Here is a 27,449-nt window from a genome sequence, read left to right on the forward strand (position 1 = left end):
TCAGAGAGCGGAGATGTTTCCCCTTTGTTATGTAATATGACGCGTTTGGCCTATAACCTTAAAAAAAAAGCCGTTTTTAAGAGCAGATCTCAAAATTGCTCCTCTCCCTCTGAATTCCTGCCCTTATGTCTCGTAAAACATATCAAATCCTACATTCACTTTTTTTAATTGTAATTTTCAAGCAAGTTTAAGCATAAATGTAGAAGAAGAAAAAAACCTGCAAGATGCTCTTTAAGCGATTCTACCACAGAGTCTACAACAGGGCTATAGTTGGCTGGAACCAGATCATTCAATCCTTCCCTATGAGCTGAACAGGGAGTTTGTATTCTAGGTTGCTGCCTCTCTTGTTCATTTAGATAAAGTATTGAGGATTTATGCATATTTATTTTGTAGCCTGAGAATTCCCCAAAGGTCGTAATTAGTTCTAACAGAGATGGTGAAGAATACTCAAGATTTGATAAAAAAAAGAACAACATTGTCGACATAAAGTGATATTCGATGATCCAAGTCACCTACTGAGATCCCAGATATAGATGGAGAGTCTCTAATAGCCATGGCAAATGGCTCCATTGCTAACACAAACAGCAATGGGGAGAGGGGGCAGCCCTGACGTGTAGATCTGTACAATGGGAAGGATGTAGAAGTAATATTATTTGTCACCACTTCAGCTGTTGGGTTCTTATATATCGTCCTGATCCATTTGCGAAAGCCATCGCCTATTCCAAACCTCTCCAACACTTCAAACAAATACTCCCACTCAATTTGGTCGAAGGCCTTCTCTGCGTCTAAGGACAGCATTACCATGTTAGGTGACCCTCTTTTTTCATAAAGAATATTTAGTACCCTTCTAACATTATGAAAAGCTTGCCTTCCCTGAATAAAACCATTTTGATCGTCTTTAATCATGGGAGGCAGTAGTTTGTTTAGGCGTCTCGACAACGTCTTGCATAAAATGTTGCTATCTGTATTAAGCAGTGAGATTGGTCTGTACGATGCACAGTCAGTGGGGTCCTTTCCTGGTTTTAGCATCAGAGTGATTAGTGCCCCTCTAAGAGATGGTGGTAGGTCCTCCTTTTCGTATGACTCCAACAGCATATCCAAAAGTGGTTGTAGTAGCTTATCTTTAAATTGTTTATAGATTTCTATAGGAAGACCATCTGGACCAGCCGCTTTTCCCCCCGTCATGCTGGTTGTGGCTTCTGAAAGCTCGTCAGTTCCTATGATATGGTCTAGTTTTCCTTTTGAATCAGTTGAAATAGTGGGGAAATCTAATGAACTTAGAAAATATTCCTGTTGGCCTGAATCTTCATGTTCGGATGTATAAAGTTTTTCATAAAACATTTTAAAAGCATTATTTATTTCTGCAGGGTCATTTGTTAATTTACCATTTGTTTTAATGCTGTTGATAGCCCTTTCAGATTGCAATTTTTTAATACGACAAGCCAATATTTTGCCCGCCTTTTCTCCCTGATCGTAGTAGCTTTGTTTTAATCTTAGTAAGCTAGCAGCTGTCTGGTTACTCGATAATTAGTTCTGGGGAATCTTGGGTAACAATCCAATCCTCCAAATCTTTAATACAACCCTCCAGTGAATTTAATTTGGATTTAAAGGCGTTGTTCTGCGAGCTAGAATAGCTAATAATCATGCCCCTAATGTATGCCTTAAACCAGGCCTATTCAACTGGCGGCCCGCGGCCCAGATGCGGCCCAGAACCAACTCCCGAGTGGCCCAGCCTCCCGTAGCCAAATTCCTACACTAGTACAGACCATGAACGCAACACTCCGCGTTGCATAGAAGCCACCAAACCACAACGCAGCACGTTTTTTGAAACTGCATCTAGTGGTGCTAGTAACGGTGGTCCTATGATAGCAACTCTAAAACATGTCTCTCTCAACTCTGAAGCGTAAACAGAGACAAAACGGTCATTGATCTTGTGGAGCAGATCCAAGTCAAGCTGGACCTTTTCCCGACCGACTTGAGCACGGGTCGGATGGTGCATTTTCCGACACTCCCCAAACACATCACATCTCCGGCACAAATCACGGATGTGATGACAGATTTCATTGCGAGGTTGAAAGAGAACTTTGCCGGTCGATTGGATGGACTTGCTCTGCCCACAGAGGTGATGGGCTTTGCCAGAGACCCCTTCACTGTTGCAATAGAGGGGGATGTATCAACCAGAGCAAAGGAAGTGGTCCCCTGCATCGACAAGGGGAAATATACACTGGAACTTATTGACATGCAGCGCACTAACGGGCCAGCGAAGTTTTGGAGTGATGTCAAAAAACAGCAGTTCCCTAACGTTCAGAAAGTAGCGATCTGTGTGCTCAGTATGTTTGGATCAACACGCTTTTCACACATGAACTCAATCAAAAGTAGCACTCGCTGCTCCCTGACTGACAGCACTCTTCACCAATGTCTTAGGATTGCATTGACATCCTATGAGCCAAAAATCACTGCTTTTGTTCAAAACAAAAAATGTCGCTTCTCCCATTGAGAAAGTCAGCGATGACAAATCACAAATGAGGTGATAGTAAGCACCTAGTTTACTATAGTTAGACGTGTAGTGTGGTATTCATTCATATATAGTTACCCTTATCCCGTGTTATGGTTTTGTGCACTGAAGGGTTTGACAGTTCTTTCTGTATTCATTTAAATGCACTTTGTAATGTGTCTGGGTCAAATGTGACCAAAATGTATAATTTTTGTGTTATTACTTGAAAAGTGAAAAAATAGTATTGCTACAGTACTACCTCTTTGTGTTGCATTGGAGCTCTTTAGCTGTTTTTTTTGTATGTGAGGACATTTATTAAGACTGCTATTATTGTATTCAGTAAATGCACTTTGTGATGTGCCTGGTTCAAAAAAAATAACCTGAATATTTGACTTCTAAAGCAAACAAATGTAATGCTACAACCGTGCACTTTTTTTTTCAGATTCTGTTAAATGAATGCTAATTTGTTGTGTTTTTATGCACTTTCTGCAGTACCTTTGTTAGATGAACAATGAATAAAAATTGCATGTTTTTCATCGCAGTAATATCTGTTTGTTTAAAATGTGTCACTACCCGCTTTTTACAGGCCGCTGAATGTCTGGCCCAGCTGAATTTTGTAGTTATAAAATCTGGCCCAACTGAATGTGTAGTTGAATAGCCCTGCCTTAAACGCTTCCCAGCGTACAGTTGGAGAGGTTTCGTTAGTATTCATGCTAAAATAGAGGTTCCTACAAATTCAACAAATGTTCTATCCTGTAGCCATCTGGATTGAAAAAGCCACCTAGGTGGATTCATAAGAAGATCATTAAACAATAATGAAATTGGTGAATGGTCAGAGAGGACCGTACTGTCATACCAACATTTTGTAATCCTTGACATAAGACCCATAGAAACCAGGAAATAGTCTATACGTGAGTGTGTTTGGTGAGTGGCGGAAAAACAAGAATATTCTCTGGAAGCTGGTTTAAATGACCTCCAAACTTCACACAAATTAAAATCCTGGATCAGTTGTTTAAGGGTGTTCCTTGTTTGGGTGTGAGAAAAGTCTGTCCCCCTTGATCTGTCTATACTGGGCTCTAGTGCACAATTGAAGTCTCCCCCTATGATATAATGGCCTGGGAGGGAGGATAAAGTTAGAAAAAAAATGTTGAAGAGTAAAGTAACATCCTCATTAGGGCCGTGTATATTGACAATATTCAAGGTTTCTGTAAGAAGGGTGCCGTGAATGATGGAATATCTGCCTCTTGGGTCAGAGATAGTCCTAATTATGTTAAAAGGAATGGATTTATGTATAACAGTTAACTCCCCTCTAGCATGGGAAAAATAGGAGGCTGCGATGACCTGACCAGTCCATCTTTTCTGGATCTTATGAATATCACATTGTGGCAAATGTGATTCCTGTAAAAGCAGTATTTTGGAATTCAACCTCTTAGCTCTATTTAACACTTGCTTAAGTTTTGATAAATGATTGAGCCCATGTACATTCCATGAAGTTATCTTAAATTCTGTATTGGAAGTCACTGTTATCTAAACAAAAATACAACAGTATTTAGAAGAAACTGAAAATAACAAAATCCCATAAACACCTGACTGAAATAAAACTGCCTATCAGACTGCTTAACACGACCCCATTTGCTGACCGCAATATGAACAGAAAAATAAACCACACCATGACATAAAACAAATAAAACAAAACACCCCATGTGAAATTCCCCAAACAAACCTAACCCCTTCCTTTGCTCAAATGATGAGCATCCCTTTCCCTCCTAAAGACTCTAATCATGGAGCTATCTGGTCCACAAAACTGAGTAACAGAATAAAGGTCCACAAACAAGTCCCTAAAGTGTCGCTCCGCCCTAATTCCCATATAAATTATAGAAATGTTAACAAAGGGAATGAATAAAACAAAAAACTTCTATAAAATATTTCCCTTTTAACTTGTTGATGTTCTCATTCACTAGGCAGCAAGTTTAAAGCTCTTAAAATAAAATGTATTCATAAGTAAACACCACGTTTAGCTGCCACTGTTAGGATCTAAAATGTGGATTATTAATTTGTTTTATATCTAATGAAAATTACCGTATATAAAATGTGATTTTGGGAGTGTAAAGGCATAACTTAGATTGAACCGTTCAAGGACATCACTTATTCTTAACAGTATCAATAACAGAAAACACACTTCTTCAACAACGTAATATAATAACTGTAAACAGCTATACCAGTGTATAGCCTGCATAAATATTATTACTGCTAAAGACTGCAAAGACAACACTTTACTTTGACAGTATATATAGCAGATTTTGTCCTTTTACAGTAACAAGTAATATACTGTAGGCCAGGGGTTTTCAAAGTTTGGGAAGGTGAGCCTCCCCTCAGAGAACATAAGAACCGCCGCGCCCCCCCTCCCAATTATTATTGCTGTTATTATTATTATTATTATTATTATTATTATTATTATTATTGTTGTTGTTGCTATAATGCAGGGGTATTCAATTGCATTTCAAAGAGGTCCAGTAAGAGAAAATGTAATTAAATGCTCTGTTTTCGCTGTCTACCTTCCGCCATTTGAAATTACTCCGACTGTTTCTCTACTCTTGTTTCGTCTCTGTGTATGTGTGTTTGAATCTATCGTGCTGACTGCACCAATTTGATTGACCTCCTAAAAAACATTAAACAATGACTTTTTTAAACCTTTTTATGTTTTAAACATATTGTATAAAACTCCCCCACTACTTGGACTATTCCTTGCACCCCTCTAGAATAAGCCCGAATGGTCTCAACCTTATTGCATCAGTAACGTGCACTTGTTATTATAACAAGATCGCAAGGACGCTGGTAGCGATCGGAAAATTGAGTGTTGTTCAGTTTGTGTGTTGTGGAACATGCGTGTCCGTGCATGAAAATATACCACACACCCAATTACAATTGCATGTTCAATTCACTACCCTGGAAGTTTATACAGTTGTTAAAGTTGGAACAGCCTGTGGACAGCCGTTCTTCCTTGCATCTCAGTCGCCGACACCTTCTTACAGAGGACAGGCACATCTAGCTGCAGCACGACCCGTATATTTCCGCACGCCGTGTTCTCAAGACATATTTTGTTTAACATTTTCAACATGGTGGATAAATCCTTATATGCTCTCGGTAGCACACTGAACGTCAACTTTGCCTCCTCATTACACTCACCCCTACTTTAGTGGGAACAATGAGTCTGCGTCTTTGATGCACACAGGAATAAACGCAGATCATCCTCTGGCTGCAGCCTTGACCGGTACTTGCTTTTGATCAAAGTCAATGCGGAAAACCTGCACTCACACAGGTAGGTGGAGGTGAAGGGAATGAACACTTTTACAGCCTTTTTGACGAGGTGGGGGAACTCGGTCTCCACAGACAGCCACAAGTGGGCAAGTGTCACTTTACTCGTCTTTTTCTCGTTCTTTTGTGTCTCACGCTGCGCCTCCCCTGAAGCTCTCTGGCGCCCCCCAGGGGAGGCGCGCCTCACACTTTGAAAACCGCTGCTGTAGGCCATTCTTTATGGTAATCTCCCCAGGTGCTTTCACATAACTGTTCAATCTCTGGGCCTCTCCTGGATCTTTTCCAGGAACGTGTGTACATCCGTAGGAGAAGTGAAGAGGTGAGAGTTGCCATCATGTGTCACTCGGAAAGAGGATGGATATTGTATTCCATACCGTAGACCCATGTCTCTGCACCTTGTTTTAACTCCATCGTAGGCTCTGCACTTTTTATCCGTCTACTTGGCGACGTCATGGAAAAACATGATATGATGTTTGTCAAAGTGGATTTTACCCTTTTCATATGAAGCCGACATCACTTTGGTTTTGTCCTTGTAGTTGAAGAACTTAATCAGAAGTGCTTGAGGCGGTGCGTTTGGCTTCGGTCTGCCAGATGGAACTCTGTGCGCCCTTTCAATAGCGAGCGGTGCTGAAAACGATCCAGCACCCAGAATTTCAAGGATCTTTCCAGAAAGGTGCATGCATCCTTCCCTTCAGCGTTTTCGGGCAAGCCTATCAGTCGCACATTAGATCTGCGGCTACGATTTTCCAGGTCTTCCATTTTCGCCTCCAAACTTTCCACCTGTTGTCTCAGATGTTTCGTTGTTTTATTCAGCGCTGAGGCATCGTCTTCCACCGCTCTAAGCCGCTCCTCAGCCTCCGTTAATCGGCCAGAGTATTGTTTTAGTTCACCTTCGATAGATTGAATTGAGTGTATCACCGTATTATATTTTGATGCAAAGTCTTCCTTCAGGTCTTTCTTTAAATTGTTGATCGCACTCAGAATTTCACCTGAGGATTTATCATGCGACAGCTCTTCTCCCTCCTTGTGTTTCCCTGTCGGTAGTAAGGCCAGGTTGAGACAGCGGTGGCCAATCTTCTTCGGATAAAGTTTCCAGTATCTCCTGCCAGACAGCAATTACTTTCAAGTCATTTCAACTTGGGTTGGGAACAAGGGAACTACAATTTCCAAAGTGAAGGATTAACTAATGCTTGGCTTTTCAAATCAAATGAGAAGTCCAAAGGTGCTTTTGATTCAACTACTGCATACTCCTTATCTGGAAACCAATGTCATGAAAAAGCTAATAATGGATGCTGAACTGGGATAGTTTTTGATTAGTGTTATTTCGTAGGTCGAGATGTTTTGTTAGTGTCATGTTAGGTGTTTTATTATGTTGTTGTCATATTGTTGTACACTATGATACAACACTATCAACAGCCCTACTTTCAGCACAGAGCATTGACTCTGCATTTCTTCAGTTTTCATCAATACAATACAATAATATTGCACAACTGTACGGGTCTTACCCATATCCAAAGTAGTACTGATAGGACCCAGCAATCTTGAGGTCCAGAGAGCAGAACTTATCAGAGTCATCCTCCCTTCCTGTTGGGTAGCTCCACGCCAAAACACGGAAGAGGTTTCGTTTAAACTGCTGTCCTTCAAGAGGATAGTTGGTGTGCACCATCACCCTCTTCCCCTGAAGGCTGGGAGCCAAGCGGAACTGGAGCTCGAACCCTGAGGACACAGAACATTCTGGGATTTATTGCTTTATTTCAGCACATGGTATTCATGAAATACCAATCTCAGGACCCATTGGCTATCAGTCTGAGGATGATTAAGAGGGAAAAGCCATGGGATTTTGGGATGCCGGATATCCGGGCCCAGACTCTATCTTCTTTGTGCTTATTATTGTTTACAGCCTGATTTGAAATGCCAAGATTCAAGAGTAGAGGGGGAAGCCCGACTATACGAAACAGAAACTGCATTCATATAACTTTTTTTCGAGGTCAAAGGGGCCATGTTCAGCTCATCTTCAGGTTCATATTAGTGTTTCCACTCTGACATGCTTTAACCCTATAACGCCAAGTTCATCATATTTGATACATGAGTTTCTGAGATCTCTACGTCATCCAAATGACTAGTAGGTTCCTAAAAGACCTGTTGTATGCAATGTGATACATGTATTCTGCCCTCTGGTGGATCATCCGGGCACTGCAGGCTGTAGAGCGCTTTTAAACGACCAAATCCAAAATGGCTACCGTCCTGTAACGCTTCAGACACTTTTGGAAGCGTCATCTTTGCCAATATTGAATAAATTACGGTAAGAATTACTTTTATATTGTTACTGATATTTCACTATGAATATTTACTGTATTGAAGCAACTTATAATCAGTTTATATTTTGTAGCTTATTTCATAGAGAAATTGTGTTGATAATGTATGTATCAAATAGTATACAGCAGGTTTTTGAGTACATTTCTCCGGAAAATATGTGACGTTGGAAAATATGTGTCGTTGTAGTACATTTCATGATGCAATCTGCATTATGCTTACCAGAATGCCAAAAACACTGTTTAGATTATTTAATGAACCTGTTAAACCCGAGAGCCCCCTCAGTCGGGGGCTGCGGGGTGTTTTTTCAAACAGACATCACAACACGTAGCTTTATGGAGCAAAAACAGAACATCATCTCACCTTAGCTGTTATTCTGATCAAAAGTCGATACAAACGATAAAAACGCGGCTGAAAGTTAATCCATAGGTTAATCCAATGTGTCTGTCAGTGTCTGTCCCTTTGTGTGTGTATGCAGCTTCCGGTTTTGGCTACGCGTCACTCTCACTCCTTATTTGGTAATGTGTGTATATGTGGAACTTCCCCTTATTTCCATTGGCTCTAGCGGTTAAAAAGAGATGTCATAATTTGTGTTTGCATTTACTTTTAGATGGCAAAGAAATACTCTGTTGCTGATGCCATCAGCATGATTATGGATGGGAATTCAAGTGACATGGAGCAGTTAGGAGAAGATGAGGATGATGATGACGCAAAGCTTACTGAGGGAAGCTCCGATAGTGATAGTGAAGAGGAGGAACGTGTTGACCAGATGAGCACAGAGTTGAGGACAGAAGTAGAGAGCCCAACAACAACAACAACAAAGCAGTCAGCACGAGGCACAGGGAAAAGGAACGCAAAGCTTACTGAGGGAAGCTCAGATAGTGATAGTGAAGAGGAGGAAAGTGTTGACCAGATGAACACAGAGTTGAGGAAAGAAGTAGAGGGCCCAACAACAACAACAAAGCAGTCAGCACGAGGCAAAGGGAAAAGGAAAGAATACAGGTGGAGAAATGTACAATATGATCCTCCAGCTGTTGAATTTGATGAATGTGTTGAGGAAGCCTCTTGAAGACAGGTGTGACTGGACACCATACATGTATTACAAACAGTTTGTTACAGATGAAATGCTACAGGAATTAATAGAACAAACAAACACACTTGTATAGTGTACAGAAGCAGGGTAAGTCAGTCAACACAACTGCCAAAGAAATTGAGCAGGTTCTGGGTATGTACATGCACATGGGGTTAGTACAGATGCCCAATTTACGAGCCTATTGGGAGATTGAAACAAAGTACCATGCAGTTTGTGGTGTGATGTCTCGAGATCGATTTCTGAAATTTCTGACACTGATTCACTTCCAGGACAACTTTAATGTGTCTGATAATGCAAAGAAAGACAAACTCTGGAAACTCAGGCCATGGTTAAAAAAACTACGCAAACAATTCCTATGTATACCTCCTGAAGAATGTCATGCAGTTGATGAAATTATGGTGCCGTTCAAGGGAAAGTCTCATCTTCGTGTTTATATGCCAGCAAAGCCTCACAAATGGGGGTTCAAGATGTGGGGACGTGCTGGACAAAGTGGCTACCTTTATGACTTTGATGTTTGTCAAGGTCCAGAAAATCCAGACAAGGAGAGATCTGATGTTGGTCTAACTGGAGATGTTGTCCTGAAAATGACATCAACCCTTCCAGCAGGAAGAAATCACAAAGTCTTTGCAGACAACTATTTCACATCAGTTCTACTGGTCGACCACCTGAAAGAGAGAGGAATCCACTACATAGGCACTGTCCGAATGAACAGGGTCAAAGACTGCAACATGATGGATGAAAAAGAGCTCAAGAAAAAGGGAAGAGGGTCAATGGACTTCAGAGTAAACTAGGAAAACATCATCATCGTTAGATGGTTTGACAACAAAGCTGTGAACCTACTCTCCTCTTATGTTGGCATCGAACCAACTGGAAGTGTGAAAAGGTGGGATCGAAAAACCAAGACACACATTATGGTTCCCAAACCAGCCATTGTTGAAGCATACAACAAGTTCATGGGAGGTGTTGACCTCCTTGATATGCTGTCTGCACTCTACAAATTCAGCTTCAAATCCCGAAGATGGTACATGTACATTTAGTGGCACACTGTCACAGTGGCAGTTATCAATGCATGGAACCTCTACAGAAGAGACCAGAAGAAACTTGAGGCCCAGGATAAAACCCATGGCCTTGCAAAGGTTTCAGGCTTCTGTTGGCACTTTCCTTACAAGTGCAGGAAAGGGAGAGAAAAAAAAGGGCTCCTGTTAAAAAAAAACTGAACAAAATCAGTTGAAATGTTTGACGGCCCCGCCCACTCCAGGGTGCCTGCTTGTGTTTGTCTTAGCAGGTTCCCCGAGGTGGGCGGGGCTGTCGTCTAATCAGCCACACGGGTGGCACCTGGGACAGTGTAGCTGGAACCCCCAAAAGATCAAGGAGCGCAATACCCCTTACGTTGTGGCACGCATCTCCCTTCTTTGTCGCAGCCTGTTGGTTCGGGTTGTGACATGTTCCAAATGTTCCAAATGTAATAATCAATATTTGTTTTTGTGTCAAAAGGAGACGTTGTTTTGTTCAATACATTGCCATAAAGGCCTGACGTATCAAATATGATACAAAAAAAAATCATATATGTCAATAATTACCAAATATGTTGCTGTTGTATTTTGATAAAAGGTTCAATAAACACCTCAATTTAAAAAAAATTGAATTTTCTGACTATTATTTGATGTGTCAGGCTTCAAAAAGCTCTTTATTCTTCTCATATGTACATACATACATATGTGCTGCAGCACCTCTTTTCACCCTCTGTCTGAAACCAGAGCCAAGTCTGCTCTGACTGGTTAGCTGGCTCTGTTATGATTGGTCAAATGCTTAGAGTTTTTTCCTTATTTCCTTTATTTTTGCACCACCATACACCAAAACAAATTCCTTGGATGTGTAAAACGTACTGTACCGGGCAAAAAGAATGATTCTGATTCAGACCATTTACATACACAAAAACCTATATAGCACACTACAGGAAAGGGAACACCTGAAAAAGCACAATAGGGCCCCTTTAATAAAAGACAAACTCTTATGTTTGATTGCTTATGGCTGTGCCAATAATGTTTATGTGGATTCTATATAATAATAAAAAAGAAGACTTCTCTTGTCTCAACATCAGTAATGTAACATGCAAGACAATCCCTCCTTCAAACTCACACACAGATCTCTGCTGCTCTGTTCATGAACTGTAATGTGGTAACTAAAAGTTGTTACTGACTTCTATGTTACTAGGGGCATGTGTCACATTAAAATCCTGCTCTAAAGACACTGAATACAAAAATAAACCACTTTCCAAGTTCTTATACTAAATCCCTGCAATATCCATTGTAAAGGTCGATATCTTTTTCATATATTCAAATCCCGCTTTTTTTAAATTTTCATTTCTTTTTCTTGGTTCTTTCATGTCGTTTTATTTCACTCAACCAAAGAATGTTCTACTTGCATTCCTTCCTGATAAAGGTCCAATACCAATTCCCTGCACACTTGCTGGGGGCCATTGAACTTCTAGACCCTTACAGTGCATAACCTGAACTCACCACCAATATGTGTTTATGTATAGAGGAACAGATGATAAACATAGATCTAGGTAAATGAGTTGCTTGAGAAACAAATGTTGTTTGGAAGAAGCATTACCTTGTTCCAGTCTGAACAGGGACCTCTCTAAATTCTCCTTTTCATTGAGCATTAGGACTCGAATCTGCTTCAGGTGTTGAGGCAACATATTCAGAAGATCTCCCAAGTTAAACAAACCCTGGCCACCTGTAAGAGAGCAAAACAAAGGTTACTGTAGTTATAAACATTCACTTCCATGAAGCACTTTTTCAGATACTGAGATATTTTTTTCTCTTGTTTTCAGTGGGTTTTCACACATTCATTCAAAAAAGTGTAGTTTTTTTCTGGTGCCAGTAACTCTATTACAATATTTTGTTATGGTTAAAACAAGTTGGGGTTAAATGCTAATTTAAAAGAACATATTAATTTTTGAAGTTCTGTTAGGGCAATATTTTCAGACAAGACAGACAAATGCTCGGGCGGTCTTCTTCACTGCTTTTGGTGTATTCTGTGGCCAAAGTACAGCGCCACTTACAGGCCCGGCATATATACTACAGCGTCTCCAGCAGGTCGAGCGGTTTCGTGTGGATGGACACGTTTATTGAGCCGATTCCGTGATGACTTTTTTGATATCGACCTCTGTTCGTTTTTGTCTCCGTGTGGCTGGGGCCTTAATCGCTTTGTGGTCAAGCTGCTGCGGTTGTATTTACCAAAAGGTGGAGCAAAACACACAGCTACAAACTTACTCAGGGTGTTAATGGAAGAGTTTCAAATCAGACAGAGGTGGAAGAAGTACTCAGATCTTGTGAAGGAATACACTCTGTTACAAGTCAAATTAGAAAAGTATTAGTTATAGTTAAAGTACCAAAAGTAGTCACTGTGCAGATTGGTCCATTTCAGAATAGTATACAGTGGGGCAAAAAAGTATTTAGTCAGCCACCAATTGTGCAAGTTCTCCCACTTAAAAAGATGAAAGGCCTGTAATTTTCATCCTAGGTATACCTCAACTATGAGAGTCAAAATGAGAAAAAAAAAAAAATCCAGAAAATCACATTGTCTGATTTTTAAAGAATTTATTTGCAAATTATGGTGGAAAATAAGTATTTGGTCAATAACAAAAGTTAATCTCAATACTTTGTTATATACCCTTTGTTGGCAATGACAGAGGTCAAACGTTTTCTGTAATTCTTCACAAGGTTTTCACACACTGTTGCTGGTGTTTTGGCCCATTCCTCGATGCAGATCTCCTCTAGAGCAGTGATGTTTTGGGGCTGTCGCTGGGCAACACGGACTTTCAACTCCCTCCAAAGATTTTCTATGGGGTTGAGATCTGGAGACTGGCTAGGCCACTCCAGGACCTTGAAATGCTTCTTACGAAGCCACTACTTCGTTGCCCAGGCGGTGTGTTTGGGATCATTGTCATTCTGAAAGACCCAGCCACGTTTCATCTTCAATGCCCTTGCTGATGGAAGGAGGTTGTCACTCAAAATCTAACGATACATGGCCCCATTCATTCTTTCCTTTACACGGATCAGTCGTCCTGGTCCCTTTTAAAGAAAAACAGCCCCAAAGCATGATGTTTCCACCCCCATGTTTCACAGTAGGTATGGTGTTCTTTGGATGCAACTCAGCATTCTTTCTCCTCCAAACACGTCTAGTTGAGTTTTTACCAAAAAGTTCTATTTTGGTTTCATCTGACCATATGACATTCTCCCAATCCTCTTCTGGATCATCGAAATGCTCTCTAGCAAACTTCAGACGGGCCTGGACATGTACTGGCTTAAGCAGAGGGACACGTCTGGCACTGCAGGATTTGAGTCCCTGGCGGCGTAGTGTGTTACTGATGGTAGCCTTTGTTACTTTGGTCCCAGCTCTCTGCAGGTCATTGGCTAGGTCCCCCCGTGTGGTTCTGGGATTTTTGCTCACCGTTCTTGTGATCATTTTGACCCCACTGGGTGAGATCTTGCGTGGAGCCCCAGATCCAGGGAGATTATCAGTGGTCTTGTATGTCTTCCATTTTCTAATAATTGCTCCCACAGTTGATTTCTTCACACCAAGCTTCTTACCTATTGCAGATTCAGTCTTCCAAGCCAGCCAGCCAGCAGTCCCCATCTACAATTTTGTTTCTGGTGTCCTTTGACAGCTCTTTGGTCTTGGCCATAGTGGAGTTTGGAGTGTGACTGTTTGAGGTTGTGGACAGGTGTCTTTTATACTGATAACGAGTTCAAACAGGTGCCAGTAATACAGTTAACGAGTGGAGGACAGAGGAGGCTCTTAAAGTCCATGTAATGTCCAAAATAAATGTTATTCTGTGTTAATAAATCGCTTCATCAATCAATCAATCAATCAATGTTTATTTATATAGCCCAATATCACAAATGTTACATTTGTCTCAGTGGACTTCACAGTTTGTACAGAATATCAGTATGACAATACGACACCCTCTGTCCTTAGACCCTCACATCGTACAAGGAAAAACTTCCAGAGAAAACCCCACAGTTTAAAGGGAAAAATGGGAGAAACCTCAGGGAGAGCAACAGAGGAGGGATCCCTCTCCCAGGACGGACAGACGTGCAATAGATGCCGTGTGTAAATTGAAAAGATAATACATTTGCAACATAGGTAGTCCAAATGTTTTGAAATGCATGTGTGTATAATAAGAAGATGAATCCACGAGGATATCCATCCAGGACTTATGATCCAGGACCGCAGCCACGACTCAAGATCCAGGACTCGCAATCCATGACACAGGACCGCAGGATCATCCATGACTCCGGATCCCGGCGTATATAGACACCAAAAAGAAAGAAATTTGGGGAAGCTGGGTTAATCGGAACATGAGAGTACACAGGTATAGACAGAGAGAAGGAAGAAGTAAGATGTCCCCCGACAAACTAAGCCTATATCAGCAAAACTAGGGGCTGAATCTAATCAGCCCTAACTATAAGCTTTATCAAAAAGGAAAGTCTTAAGCGCACTCTTAAAAACGGATAGGGTGTCTGCCGTCCGAACACAAACTGGAAGCTGATTCCACAAAAGTGGAGCTTGATAAGAAAAGGCTCTGGCTCCCATTGTACTTTTAGAGACTCTAGGAACAACCAACAACCCTGCATTCTTGGAACGCAATGCCCTAGTAGGACAATAGGGTATAATGAGTTCTTTAAGGTAAGATGGCGCCTGCCCATTAAGGGCTTTGTAGGCGAGAAGAAGAATTTTAAATTCTATCCTGTGTTCTATAGGGAGCCAGTGTAAGGCAGCCAGAACAGGAGTAATGTGGTCCCTTTTCCTAACTCTGGTTAGTACACGAGCTGCAGCATTTTGAATCAGCTGAAGCGACTTGACTGACTTCTTGGTACACCCTGATAATAAGGAGTTACAATAATCCAGCCTTGAAGTAACAAATGCATGGACTAGTTTCTCTGCATCGTTTTGAGGCAAGATATGCCTGATTTTTGCAATGTTACGTAGATGGAAGTAGGCGGTCCTTGAAATTGATTTTATGTGGGCGTTAAAGGATAAATCCTGATCAAATATAACACCAAGATTCCTTACAGTCTCACTGGAGGCCAAATTAATGCCATCCATAGTTAATATATCTTTAGATAATTTGTTTCGTAGATTCTTCGGGCCAAGTACAATAACTTCAGTTTTGGTCGTGTTTAACATCAAAAAATTTAAGGTCATCCACGTTTTTAAGTCCTTGAGGCAGTCTTGAATTTTATTTAGATGATTAATTTCATCAGGCTTGATTGATAAATATAGTTGAGTATCATCCGCATAACAATGAAAGTTTACAGAATGATTCCTTATAATATTGCCTAATGGAAGCATATATAGGGTGAACAAAATAGGTCCAAGCACTGAGCCCTGTGGCACTCCATGGCTAACTTTGGTTTGCATGGAAGATTCATCGTTGACACGTACAAACTGAGAGCGTTCAGATAGATAAGACCTAAACCAGCCTAAAGCAGTTCCCTGTATGCCAACTAAGTGCTCTAGTCTTTGCAATAGGATATCATGGTCGATAGTATCAAATGCAGCACTAAGATCGAGTAAGACAAGAATAGAGACAAGTCCCTTGTCAGAGGCTATTAGAATGTCATTTGTGACTTTAACCAGAGCTGTCTCTGTGCTATGTTGTGTTCTAAAGCCAGACTGAAAATCTTCAAATAAATCATAGTTTCTTAAGTAATCACACAGCTGTTTTGCGACTGCTTTCTCAAGAATTTTTGAGAGGAACGGAAGATTAGAAATAGGTCTATAGTTGGCTAAAACCTCTGGATCGAGGTTGTGCTTTTTAAGAAGCGGTTTTATCACTGCTACTTTGAATGATTTTGGAACATAGCCTGATAATAAAGACATATTCATAATATTTAATAAAGAAGTGCTAATTAATGGAAAAACTTCTTTTAACAGCTTAGTTGGAATCGGGTCTAAGATACACGTTGATGGTTTAGAAGAGAGAATCATTGAATTTAATTGTTCAAGGTTTATGGCTGAAAAGCATTCTAGTTTACTATCTAGTGTAATATTATTAGAACTTACGTTTCCGGGAGCTGTTGATAACACTATACTGGTCAAAGGCAAGAGGTCATTGATTTTGTTTCTAAGAGTAACAATTTTATCGTTAAAAAAGCACATAAAATCATTACTACTGAGTGCTATGGGAATAGAAGGCTCAGTCGAGCTGTGGCTCTCTGTCAGCCTGGCTACAGTGCTGAAAAGAAATCTTGCATTATTCTTATTCTCATCTATTAATGAAGAGTAGTATGCTGCTCTCGCTTTACGCAGTGCTTTCTTATATTCATTGAGAGTAATATGCCAAATTAAACGAGATTCTTCAAGTTTAGTGGAACGCCATATCCTTTCAAGTTGTCTCGACTTTTGCTTTATTTTGCGGGTTTCGGCATTATGCCATGGAGCTAATCTATGTTGTTTTATTTTCTTCTTTTTCAAAGGAGCAACAGAGTCTAATTTTATTCGCAGCGCATCTGTAGCACTATCAACAACATGATCAATTTGGGGGGGTGTACATTTTGTATAAGTTTCCTCCCCTACATGCAGACATGCTATCGAGTTAAGTATTGGTGGAATCTCTTCCTTAAATTTGGCTATAGCACTAACAGATAGGTTTCTGCTGCAGGAGCTTTTGGCTAATGCTTTGTAGTCTAGTAACAGTACTTCAAAAGTTACTAAGAAATGGTCGGATAAAGCAGGATTATGCGGTTCGACTAATAGTTGCTCAATTTCAATACCATAAGTCAGAACAAGGTCAAGAGTGTGATTATAGCAGTGGGTTGGTTTATTTACACTCTGACAGAAACCAACAGAATCTAATATAGAATTAAATGCAACAGTAAGGCTATTTTTATCATCGTCAACATGAATATTAAAGTCACCTACGATAATTACTTTATCTGTTTTAAGTACCAAAGCTGATAAAAACTCAGAGAATTCTGATAAGAATTCTGAATAAGGACCTGGTGCACGGTACACTGTAACAAATAAGATTGGCTGCAAAGTTTTCCAGGTCGGATGCGTAAGACTGAAAATGAGGCTTTCAAAGGAGGTATAATTTAATTTTTGTTTAGTATTGATAAGTAAACTTGAGTCAAAGATTGCTGCAACTCCACCTCCTCGGCCCGTGCCTCGGGCAATATGAGTATTGATATGGCTGGGTGGAGTGGCCTCATTTATGCTGACATATTCTTCATGTCTCAACCAAGTTTCAGTGAGACAGCATATATCAATATTATAATCTGATATTAAATCATTTACCAGTATTGCTTTAGATGCTAGAGATCTTATGTTTAAGAGACCACATTTAATCTTCCTGTTTTGTTGCACTGTAGTAGTTGTTACATTTACTTTTATTAGGTTATTATGTATGACACCTCTATTAGGTTTTACCTTAAATTGTCCTTGGGCAGACACACACACCGTTAATATTGGGTATTTTATTGGGGTCGGGATTCCTATGGATGACTGCCTAGGAGAGAGCGCAGAGAAGCGTGTAAGACTGCGACTCTGCCTCCTGGTCTCAACTCCAGTTTGTCATGGATTAAGTCCACAGAGCCCTGAAATGTTTGCCGAAATGAGATTTGCACCTTCCAAAGTAGGATGAATGCCGTCTCTCTTAATCAGACCAGGTTTTCCCCAGAAGGCTGTCCAATTATTCACGAAGCCCACATTGTTTGCTGGGCACCACCAAGACAACCAGCGCTGAAATGATGACATGCGGCTATACATGTCATCATTGATCAGATTGGGGAGGGGACCAGAGAAGATTACGGTGTCCGACATTGTTTTAGCATAACTACACACCATCACTTTCCACTGTTTCATTTGACATATCAACATCAATGATTCTTTCCATAAATACCCCCCAAATAACATGAAATGTGTGCCACTTTCCCGTGTTATTCCGCTCCGGAAGCGAAAAGCTTGCCAGCCATTAACCCAGCTGTGTGACGTCACACGTGGCCAACACCAGCCTCGTCTGGATTGTTTGTTTTGTATCCTTCCGCTATTTTCGCTCAACATATGTGTAACCGGTCCTCGCTAAACTTTTTTTCTCTAACAATTCATGATGGGGAAGCGATGTGTAGTTGTGAGCTGTGAATGTTTCCTGATTGCTATAAACATTGATCATGGGTGCTGGAAGATTGTGCACAAAACTCGGGTCAGAATTAAGTTACTACAGGTGTTATGCCAGCTTGAGCTAAATGTCACCAGAGTACAGTGAACTTGCCTAGTGACTGAAATATATAAAAGTTGAAGTGAAATAAGTAAGGCCAAAAATGAATTACGTCTGAATATCTTTATTATTTTTACCACTTTTAATTATTTGTGGGCTCGCACATACAGGACTGTCTCAGAAAATTAGAATATTGTGATAAAGTTCTTTATTTTCTGTAATGCAATTAAAAAAACAAAAATGTCATACATTCTGGATTCATTACAAATCAACTGAAATATTGCAAGCCTTTTATTATTTTAATATTGCTGATTATGGCATACAGCTTAAGAAAACTCAAAAATCCTATCTCAAAAAATTAGAATAGTTCCTCAGACCAAGTAAAAAAAAAAGATTTATAACAGCAAAACACAATCAAACATTTGAAAATGTCCATTAATGCACTCAGTACTTGGTTGGGAATCCTTTTGCACGGATTACTGCATCAATGCGGCGTGGCATGGAGGCAATCAGCCTGTGGCATTGCTGAGGTGTTATGGATGCCCAGGATGCTTCAATAGCGGCCTTTAGCTCATTAGCATTGTTGGGTCTGGTGTCTTTCAGCTTCTTCTTCACAATACCCCACATATTCTCTATGGGGTTCAGGTCAGGGGAATTTGCAGGCCAATCGAGGACAGTAATGCCATGGTCAGTACACCAGTTACTGGTGGTTTTGGCACTGTGGGCAGGTGCCAGATCATGCTGGAAAATGAATTCCTCATCTCCATAGAGCAGACGGAAGCATGTAGTGCTCTAAAATCTCTTGGTACACAGCTGCATAACTCTGGGCTTGATGAAACACAGTGGACCAACACCAGCAGCTGACATGGCTCCCCAAACCATCGCTGACTGTGGGAACTTCACACTGGATTTCAAGCAACTTGGATTTTGCTCCTCTCCAGCCTTTCTCCAGACTCTGGCGCCTTGACTTCCAAATGAAATACAAAACTTGCTTTCGTCTGAAAAGAGGACTTTGGACCACTGTGCAACTGTCCAGTGCTTCTTTTCCTTAGCCCAAGTCAGACGCCTCTTCCGTTGTCTTGAGTTCAGAAGTGGCTTGACCATGGGAATACGGCTATTGTAGCCCATTTCCCGGACACGTCTGTGAACAGTGACTTTTGATACCTGGACTCCAGCTTCAGTCCACTGTCTTTGAAGCTCCCCCAAATTCTGGAAGCGACTCTTCTTCACATTGCTGTTAAGGCTGCGGTCATCTCTCTTGGTTGTGCAGCGTTTCCTGCCACATTTCCCCCTTCCAACAGACTTTTTGTGGATGTGCTTTGAAACTGCACTCTGTGAACAGCTTGCTCTTTGAGAAATTTCTTTTTGTGTCTTACCCTCCTGATGGAGGGTGTCAATGACGGTCCTCTGGACAGCAGTCAGATCAGCAGTCTTCCCCATACTTGTGATTTAGTTTACTGAACCAAGCTGAGTGTTTTTCAAGGCTCAGGAAACCCTTGCAGGTGTTTCGAGTTAATTAGACGATTCAAGTGATTCGTTGAACACCCTACTAGTATACTTTTTCATGATATTCTAATATTTAGAGATAGGATATTTGAGTTTTCTTAAGCTGTATGCCATAATCAGCAATATTAAAATAATAAAAGGCTTGCAATATTTCAGTTGATTTGTAATGAATCCAGAATGTATGACATTTTTGTTTTTTTTTAATTGCATTACAGAAAATAAAGAACTTTATCACAATATTCTAATTTTCTGAGACAGTCCTGTATACCAAAATAGACTAATGTACACTGCAATAAAGATAACATGTTACAAGTGAAAAATTAACAAAAGAACCCTTTTTTATTTATCAAACAGTAAATTAATACAATCTTACAAATTTGTGATTTGGAAAATGTTGTTATATTTACATGTTTCTTTGGAAAAATAATATTATAAATGATGTACTTTGTAAATTATTTACATCATGCGAAACCATTTTAACCAGTTCAGCTGCATGACTTATGTCAAATTACAGATTTGGCCATTGAAATCCCTGATAGCGGCCTCCCGGTTCAGGGTAAGTCTTCCGTATCTCGGTTACAGCACATGCAGGCAGCGGGACTCTGATTTTTGGGCCGAGTACACCCCAGCACCAACGTACAAACTGTCGATAAGCTGTATATCGATACTTCCTAATGAAAAAAAAGTATACAGATTATAAATATATTTGGAGAAAAATAAAATGTTATGTAGTACTATTATGTAGCAATGGTTACAAATTGGCTTATAACATGATATTTGTATTTTACTTGTACAAAATAAATATGAGGTTATACATGACTGCTTGACAGAATCATCGACCTCTTATATATTTCCTCACATGTGTAGTTGTTTCTTTTCCCAAGCATACATTGAACTTGCATACACAGAAAAAATAAAAGCCAAGCTGTTTTTGACTGCTTGAAAGAGTTTAATGGTATCTTTAAAAGTTTACCATATCTGTAGCGACTAAAAGTATTATATGAAAGCAAAGCTGCAATAGGCAGTTGGGTCAATCAATATTTACTTACTGGTGTAGTGGGCCATCAACTGCTCTGTGTTGTTGTTTGTATTGAAGATACGCTATTTTCAGTGTCCAAACACTGAGACAGCCTTCTCTAAAGCCTGGGTGGCTAATAATGCACCTTGGTTTCTCGTCGGTGTCTTCTATCTGGCAGAGTCCTGCACGGGTCTGATTTTCAAGACCCGCTCCCGCCCCGCACCCGTGACGTGCAGTACCGAACCCGCCCCGCTACCCGCACATATTGCCAATTAGTTCCGCAACCCGACCCGACCCGCCGGCACATGATCCGCAACCCGACCAGAACCCGCATATATATAAGCAGTGACAACGTGCAATTATTAACACACGCAGTTGCATATTTGGCTCAAAAAGCCTGGGATGTTGTTTATTTTCTCCATCTAGGATGACACCAAAAGCCTCCCAGACGTTGGATTTCGCTCTTGAGGAAGAGTTATTGAAAATGCTGTATTCTCCGCAATAGAGAGCTTCACCTCAGCCATTCAGAATGTGGTGCGCTCAGCAGCAGATAGATGCACTGCAGAGGTTATGATTATGCTCGGTACCGCGGAGGAGAGGTCTGAGGATTTAAACATTAAACTAAATTATTATTGTTTAAATATATTTATTATGCAACACCCGCAACCGGACCCGCATCATCTTTGTTTTACCCAGAAGCGAACCCGGAAAAAAGCATTTGAAAAAATACCACCCGCAAATCACCTTTTTTGCGGGTCACCCGTCGGGTACCCGCGGATACCCGACCCGATGCAGGACTCTGCTATCTGGTCAGTAGGTTGCAAACTGTCTATTTGTTCCATCACCTGCCAGATCTCTCTGCAGCATACACATTCATCTGCAGTGGGCATGCTTTCACAGCATTGACATGTACACCTGAATATTGTACATAACATTAAAAAACAAAACAATATCTGCCGGACGTGTGAGGAACAGATGACAAATTAAGATCGACATTTAGTGCAGGTCAAATTAAATAAAACAGAATTTACCATTCAGTATTGCCGACTCGAGTCTCGCCGGCTGCGGAATCCGCTTCTCTTTCACAAGTTTCTGCCTCGTTGTTCGATTGCTGGGCAGGAGGCTCGTACTTATAAGGCAAGATGCCTTGAAGTGAAAGGCTAGCTGGTTCACTCTCTACTTCTGTAACTGAATCCAGATAACCCACCGAATCTGAGCTTGAATGATCGCTGTCGCTGTCGCTGTCTGAAGTTATCGCGTTGCTTGCCATTTGGACTGATTTGATCAAATGGCAATGTTTGCCACGTGTGACGTCACCGCTCGTTCGGGAGTGATCGGGGGCGTACTCGGCAAACTTCGGAACCAACATCGGTTTTTAACGTATATGTCATTTAATTATGACGAAACTTTAAACATTTTTATTTATTTTTATTCTGGTGATATCTAAACTACATGTTAAATAACACCTGTGTTAGATGCATTACATGGCCTTTAAAGAAGAAGTTACAGGTCTGTGAGAGCCAGAAATCTTGTTTGTTTGTAGGTGACCAAATACTTATTTTACCGAGGAATTTACCAATTAATACATTACAAATCCTACAATGTGATTTCCTGGATTCTTTCCCCCCATTCTGTCTCTCATAGTTGAAGTGTACCTAGGATGAAAATTACAGGCCTCTCTCATCTTTTTAAGTGGGAGAACTTGCACAATTGGTGGCTGACTAAATACTTTTTTGCCCCACTGTATATGATATGTTTTATAATGATTGATCATGAAAGTGTTCTCAAAGCTGGTAAAGGTGCAGCTAGTTTGAATGACTTTGTATACTGCAGGGTAGCTTGTGAATTTACTCCAGGTGGAACTAAAGTCGGATTTAAAACTTGATTATATTTCACATCATTCATTCACATCTGTAAAGTAAGTAAAGGTATTAAATACATGTAGTGGAGTAAAAGTACACCATGTACCTCTGAACTGTAGTGGAGGAGAAGTCAAATGTAGCATAACATGAAAATACTCAAGTTCGTCTTCACCCTGCCTAAGTTAGATCTAAGTCTGCTCCCTTAACCGAATCAGCTTCAGGACACTGGCACTGGCCTGCTGTGCTGGGTTGAATTAGGCCCTTCCTACATCCAGGACATGATTAAACCATACACTCCAGCATGTGTACTTCGCTCTGCATCAGCCAATCGTCAAACTGAGTTGGACTGATCGAGGTGCACATACTGTACTTACATATTGTAGCCCATTTACACTACCTCACACTTACTGTATTAGAAACTACTGTACACAATATTTGTATGTATTTAGTACACTGTGCTTAAGTATTTATTGTACATTGAATGTCAAAATGCTGCTGTGACGAAACAATTCCCCAATTTCTGATTAATTAAGGATATATCTATCTATCTAGCCCAGTGTTTCCCACACAATGTTAATACTTGGGCGGGCCGCCCAGGTATATTAAGGCCCGCCCAAGTATATTTCGGACCTTTTTTTAAAAATGTTATCCGTCCACGAGCAACGCCGTCTGCGAGTGATTAACTAATGGACAATGAGCCCTCGCTCTACGTCTCCTGTGCCTGTTCGCTCTGCGGTTGATTAACTAGGGGACAATATCTAACCTCATCTAGGGGGGTTTGGGGGCATGCACCACCATGAAGACTTTTTTTAAATGTTGAAGTTAAAAGCATCAATCTGGTGCACTTTGAGAGCAACATGAAGAGATCTATGGATACATCTCACAACACCCATATGAAACAGAACTGTAAGCAGATTTTTTCTTTATGGATATTTTACAAATCAATTCCCTTTTAAACTGTATTCTTGTTTATTAATAACAACTTTTTTTACTGTCATATTAGTATTGTATAACTGTTTACTTTATTCTCTTATTTTTCTATAACTATAATGATCATATAAAGATGTGCCTTTACCTCACTGGTTGGAGAAAAAGCTTCTTATATTCGTTAGCATAGCTAGCTAACCAGATGCTAATAACAACAACGTTATTGACTGTATGATCAGTATGACAGATGAACAGATCGCCACTGGGCTTTCAACTAAAGACACAGCCACGCAAAAACTGCGGCATGTGTACAGCTCCTTACGGGTATTGCAATTTGTGAAGTCCCGGCCCGGAGCCGCGTTCTGGTGCTCTCCGTTAGAACTACACTCCAGTCAGACGAGACATATACCACGTGATGACACGTTAGGCTCGTGTTGTGTTCAAGGACCCTGACCTTGGCCAGGAAAAACAAGCTTGTTTAATTATTTTGCGGTCTAGATTTCTTGAATTTTTTTCTTTTTGCGTGTGTTTATAAATTACCCCGAGGGCCGTACCAAATGGTCTCGCGGGCCGTATACGGCCCGGAGGCCGGAGGTTCCCCACCCCTGGTGTAAAGCATCAGGTCTCACTTGCATCAGGTATATCATTTTTTTATGTAAAGCTAATTTCTGCAACCTATCAACCATGTTTGGCTCATATAATGAATTATGTCTTTGCCCTTGGTCTAGGCTACTCAGTGATTCAGGCTTTTGAGCCCACAGTTATTATGGAGCATGAGGCCGTCATAGGTGGATTCAAATGTCTTTACTGGCTAGTAAAGAATGAGATGGCTCACCACACCCACTACCCTAAGCTCTTAAGTTTAGCTCAGCTTTTGGGTTGGGATTACTTTTAAAAGCTGAAGGTAAACCTAGTACAAAATGATGCTTGTGAAACTAAGAACTTTAACCAGCTAAATGTTAAATGATCTCTTTTTCTCAGGTGGATCAAAGAAACAATTATCAATCACACAGAATAGTGGATGAAATGCTGGAGATCCTTGCAGAGATAGTAGAGTCGCCTATTTTGGAAGAGATAAGGTCATCTCAAGCAATCAGCCTAGAGGTTGATGAAACCACAGATGTATCTGTAAACCGCCAGCTGGATTTACATGTTAGGTGGGGTATTTTTTAAAGGAATGATGTGCATTTAAATAAAGATGTAGGCCTAGTTAAACTTAATATTTATTAATATGTGTGAAAACCTATACATCTTTATTTTAGACACCTGGATAAAGAGGGTTATGTTTTCAACCACTTCCTTGACCTCGTAACTCTGGAAGATGGGAAAGCTGACAGCGTTGTTGCTGCCATCAAGAGTGTACTACAGAAGAAGGATCTCCCGGTAGACAGGCTCTACGGCAGGGTTCCCCAATTATATTTACCAAAGGGCCAATTTTTTTCAAGCATGACAAGCTAAGGGCCAAAATGTTATGTCACTAAAAGTTGTTTTACACTATGTGCAGATGTTACCTCTATTATAATTGTTGTAGTAGTGGCAGTAGTAATTAAACAAACCCTGTGTTGAGAGTAAAGGAAAACTGCATTCTTGAAACAAAATTAGACCGAAATCAAACATTTATTAACAATAATAATAAATAAATGCTTTAACAAATACAAATGATTTTGCTGTGGTCTGATGGGGCATAACAATAAAACTAAAATAAAAAACAACAGAGTGAACTCTGATCAAATAGTCAGACAGGTCCACATCCAATTCAGCAAACACTGTAACACACACACACACACACACTGGGAAAGACAGGAAGACAGAGAGAGAGTTTCAGTTAGTTACTTTTATAATGTCGTACCAAAATACACCACATTATTAGTTTTAACATTTTTAAATATGTGTACCAAATAATATCAGGCTGTAAATAACAAATAGTATTGGGTTTTTTTTACTTTATTTTTAATATATTATTTTAATGTTGTATTCAATTTAACCAGTTTGTGGGCTGTTTTTAAAAGCCCTGCATTATCCAAGGTTTTTTCTCTATCATATTAATAATTTGTTTTTAATTACGCTGCCTAGCATTTTATTTAGGAAATTAATGTACATATAAAATATAACTATAAAATGGTTATTTTTGTCTTAATAATTATTATACCACAATAGAATTGACAAATTGCAAAAAATAAATTGATGTTGTTCACTCACCAATCAGTGAGAGAAGTGAGAGCGGTGGGATGAGGCAACCTGTCTGATGTTGGGCTTGTATTCTGTTGTGGCATTACTGAGGCACTGTCCAAGATGTGCACTGGAGAGTCTGTTCCTGTCCTGGCTTTTGATAGAATTCATTGAAGAAAATCCTGATTCGCAGATATATGTTGAGGGGAACATTGTGAGTAGGAACATAGCCATACCTCTGGTGTTTTTGAGACGAGCTTGGGGAACCACGTTGATCCAAAAGTCACACACTGGTGCATCCTTGTGTTGAGCTTTCAGCAACTCAGAGCTTCCCATCTCTCAGACCTCCATCTGAAGAGCTCCCTCTTCTATGGAAGGCACCAGCCTTTTGGCCTCTCCAGTCCACTGCCCGTCTGCTGACACAGAGAACGGCTGTCTGAGGAAGAGGAGGATGTCACGTGAGATTTTAGGGGAGCTTTCAAATCGCTCCTTGAAGTTTTCTGCCAGTTTTGACACAAAATCCTTCATTACTGGATCTTCCGGCATTTCATTCTTCTCGCAGTGCTCACGCAGACGTGGAAAGTGCAGCTTCCTCCCATGAATATCTCTCTCCAAAAGGTGCAGCTTTGACCGAAAAGCTTCAACCGCCTCGTACATCTCAGCAACAGTGTGGTTCTTGCCTTGCAGCTGCAGGTTAAGGTGATTTAGATGAGACATGATGTCACACAAAAAATTAACATCTGCTATCACCTTGGTTTCAGTTAAAAAGCTCAAAAACTCATGGGCTTTTTGGCTCTGCAGGCTTGATAAGAACGACACCAGTTCATCACGCAGGTCGCACACCCTCTCCAACACACGGCCCTTGCTCAGCCAGCGAACATCGTTGTGTAGTAAGAGATCCTTGTGTTCAGATGACATTTCCTCTAGCAACGATCTAAAAAGGTGATGCTGCAGACTAGAGCTCTTACGCACAAAGTTAACCAGTCTCGTCACAGTATCCATTGCTTCTTTCATTTTTCCACACAGTTTTGCGCACAACACTGATTTGTGAATGATGCAGTGAAATGTCAGAAGCGCCGGGTTAACGGCGGAAAGCCTGCTTACCAAGCCTTTGTGCTTTCCAGCCATCGACGGAGCCCCGTCGGTTACAACAGAGACGATTTGACTCACATTCAAACCATTCTTTTCGAAGAACTGTGTCAGCTCGTGGAAGATTATTTCCCCGGTCGTGTGCCCGGGCAGAGTGAGCAAACACAGCAGCTCTTCCCGGAATATCTTCCCATCAAAAAATCGTACGAACACAGACAGCTGTTCCATGTCGGTTCGGTCACAGGAGGAGTCTATGGCTAAGGATATACTGTAGCCTCTGTTTTCTTCAAATCCGTGAGTAGACTGGAAAAACACTCCTCCGCTAAAACCTCTACTCTTCTGGTTGCCGTGTTAGCCGACAGCGGCACCTGCTTTAATAGCTCTACAACCTTTTTTTGTTGTTTTTCATCATGATTTAAAACTTCACGAGC

At 40.6% G+C, this 27,449-nt stretch overlaps 1 protein-coding gene across 3 annotated transcripts in view; it reads right to left on the reverse strand.

Moving 5' to 3' along the window:
• LOC307019237 (glycogen debranching enzyme-like) overlaps positions 1-27,449 on the reverse strand; it is a 45,660-nt gene that overhangs the window by 13,400 nt on the left and 4,811 nt on the right. Inside the window, exons 2-4 of one of the 3 annotated variants that reach the window (XM_079649959.1) lie at positions 26,166-26,365; positions 11,832-11,957; positions 7,315-7,525 (exon numbers count right to left, since the gene is read on the reverse strand). In XM_079649959.1, the coding sequence (XP_079506085.1) occupies positions 7,315-7,525; positions 11,832-11,957; positions 26,166-26,265 (437 nt within the window). In that variant the 5' untranslated portion in view covers positions 26,266-26,365. Of the gene's footprint in view, positions 1-7,314; positions 7,526-11,831; positions 11,958-25,959; positions 26,138-26,165; positions 26,366-27,449 lie in introns of those variants that run through there. The other 2 variants (XM_079649961.1, XM_079649960.1) reach the window with 2 other exon arrangements.

This window comes from Notothenia rossii (genome assembly GCF_949606895.1).
Source record: "Notothenia rossii genome assembly, chromosome: 9".
Classification (NCBI taxonomy): domain Eukaryota; kingdom Metazoa; phylum Chordata; class Actinopteri; order Perciformes; family Nototheniidae; genus Notothenia; species Notothenia rossii.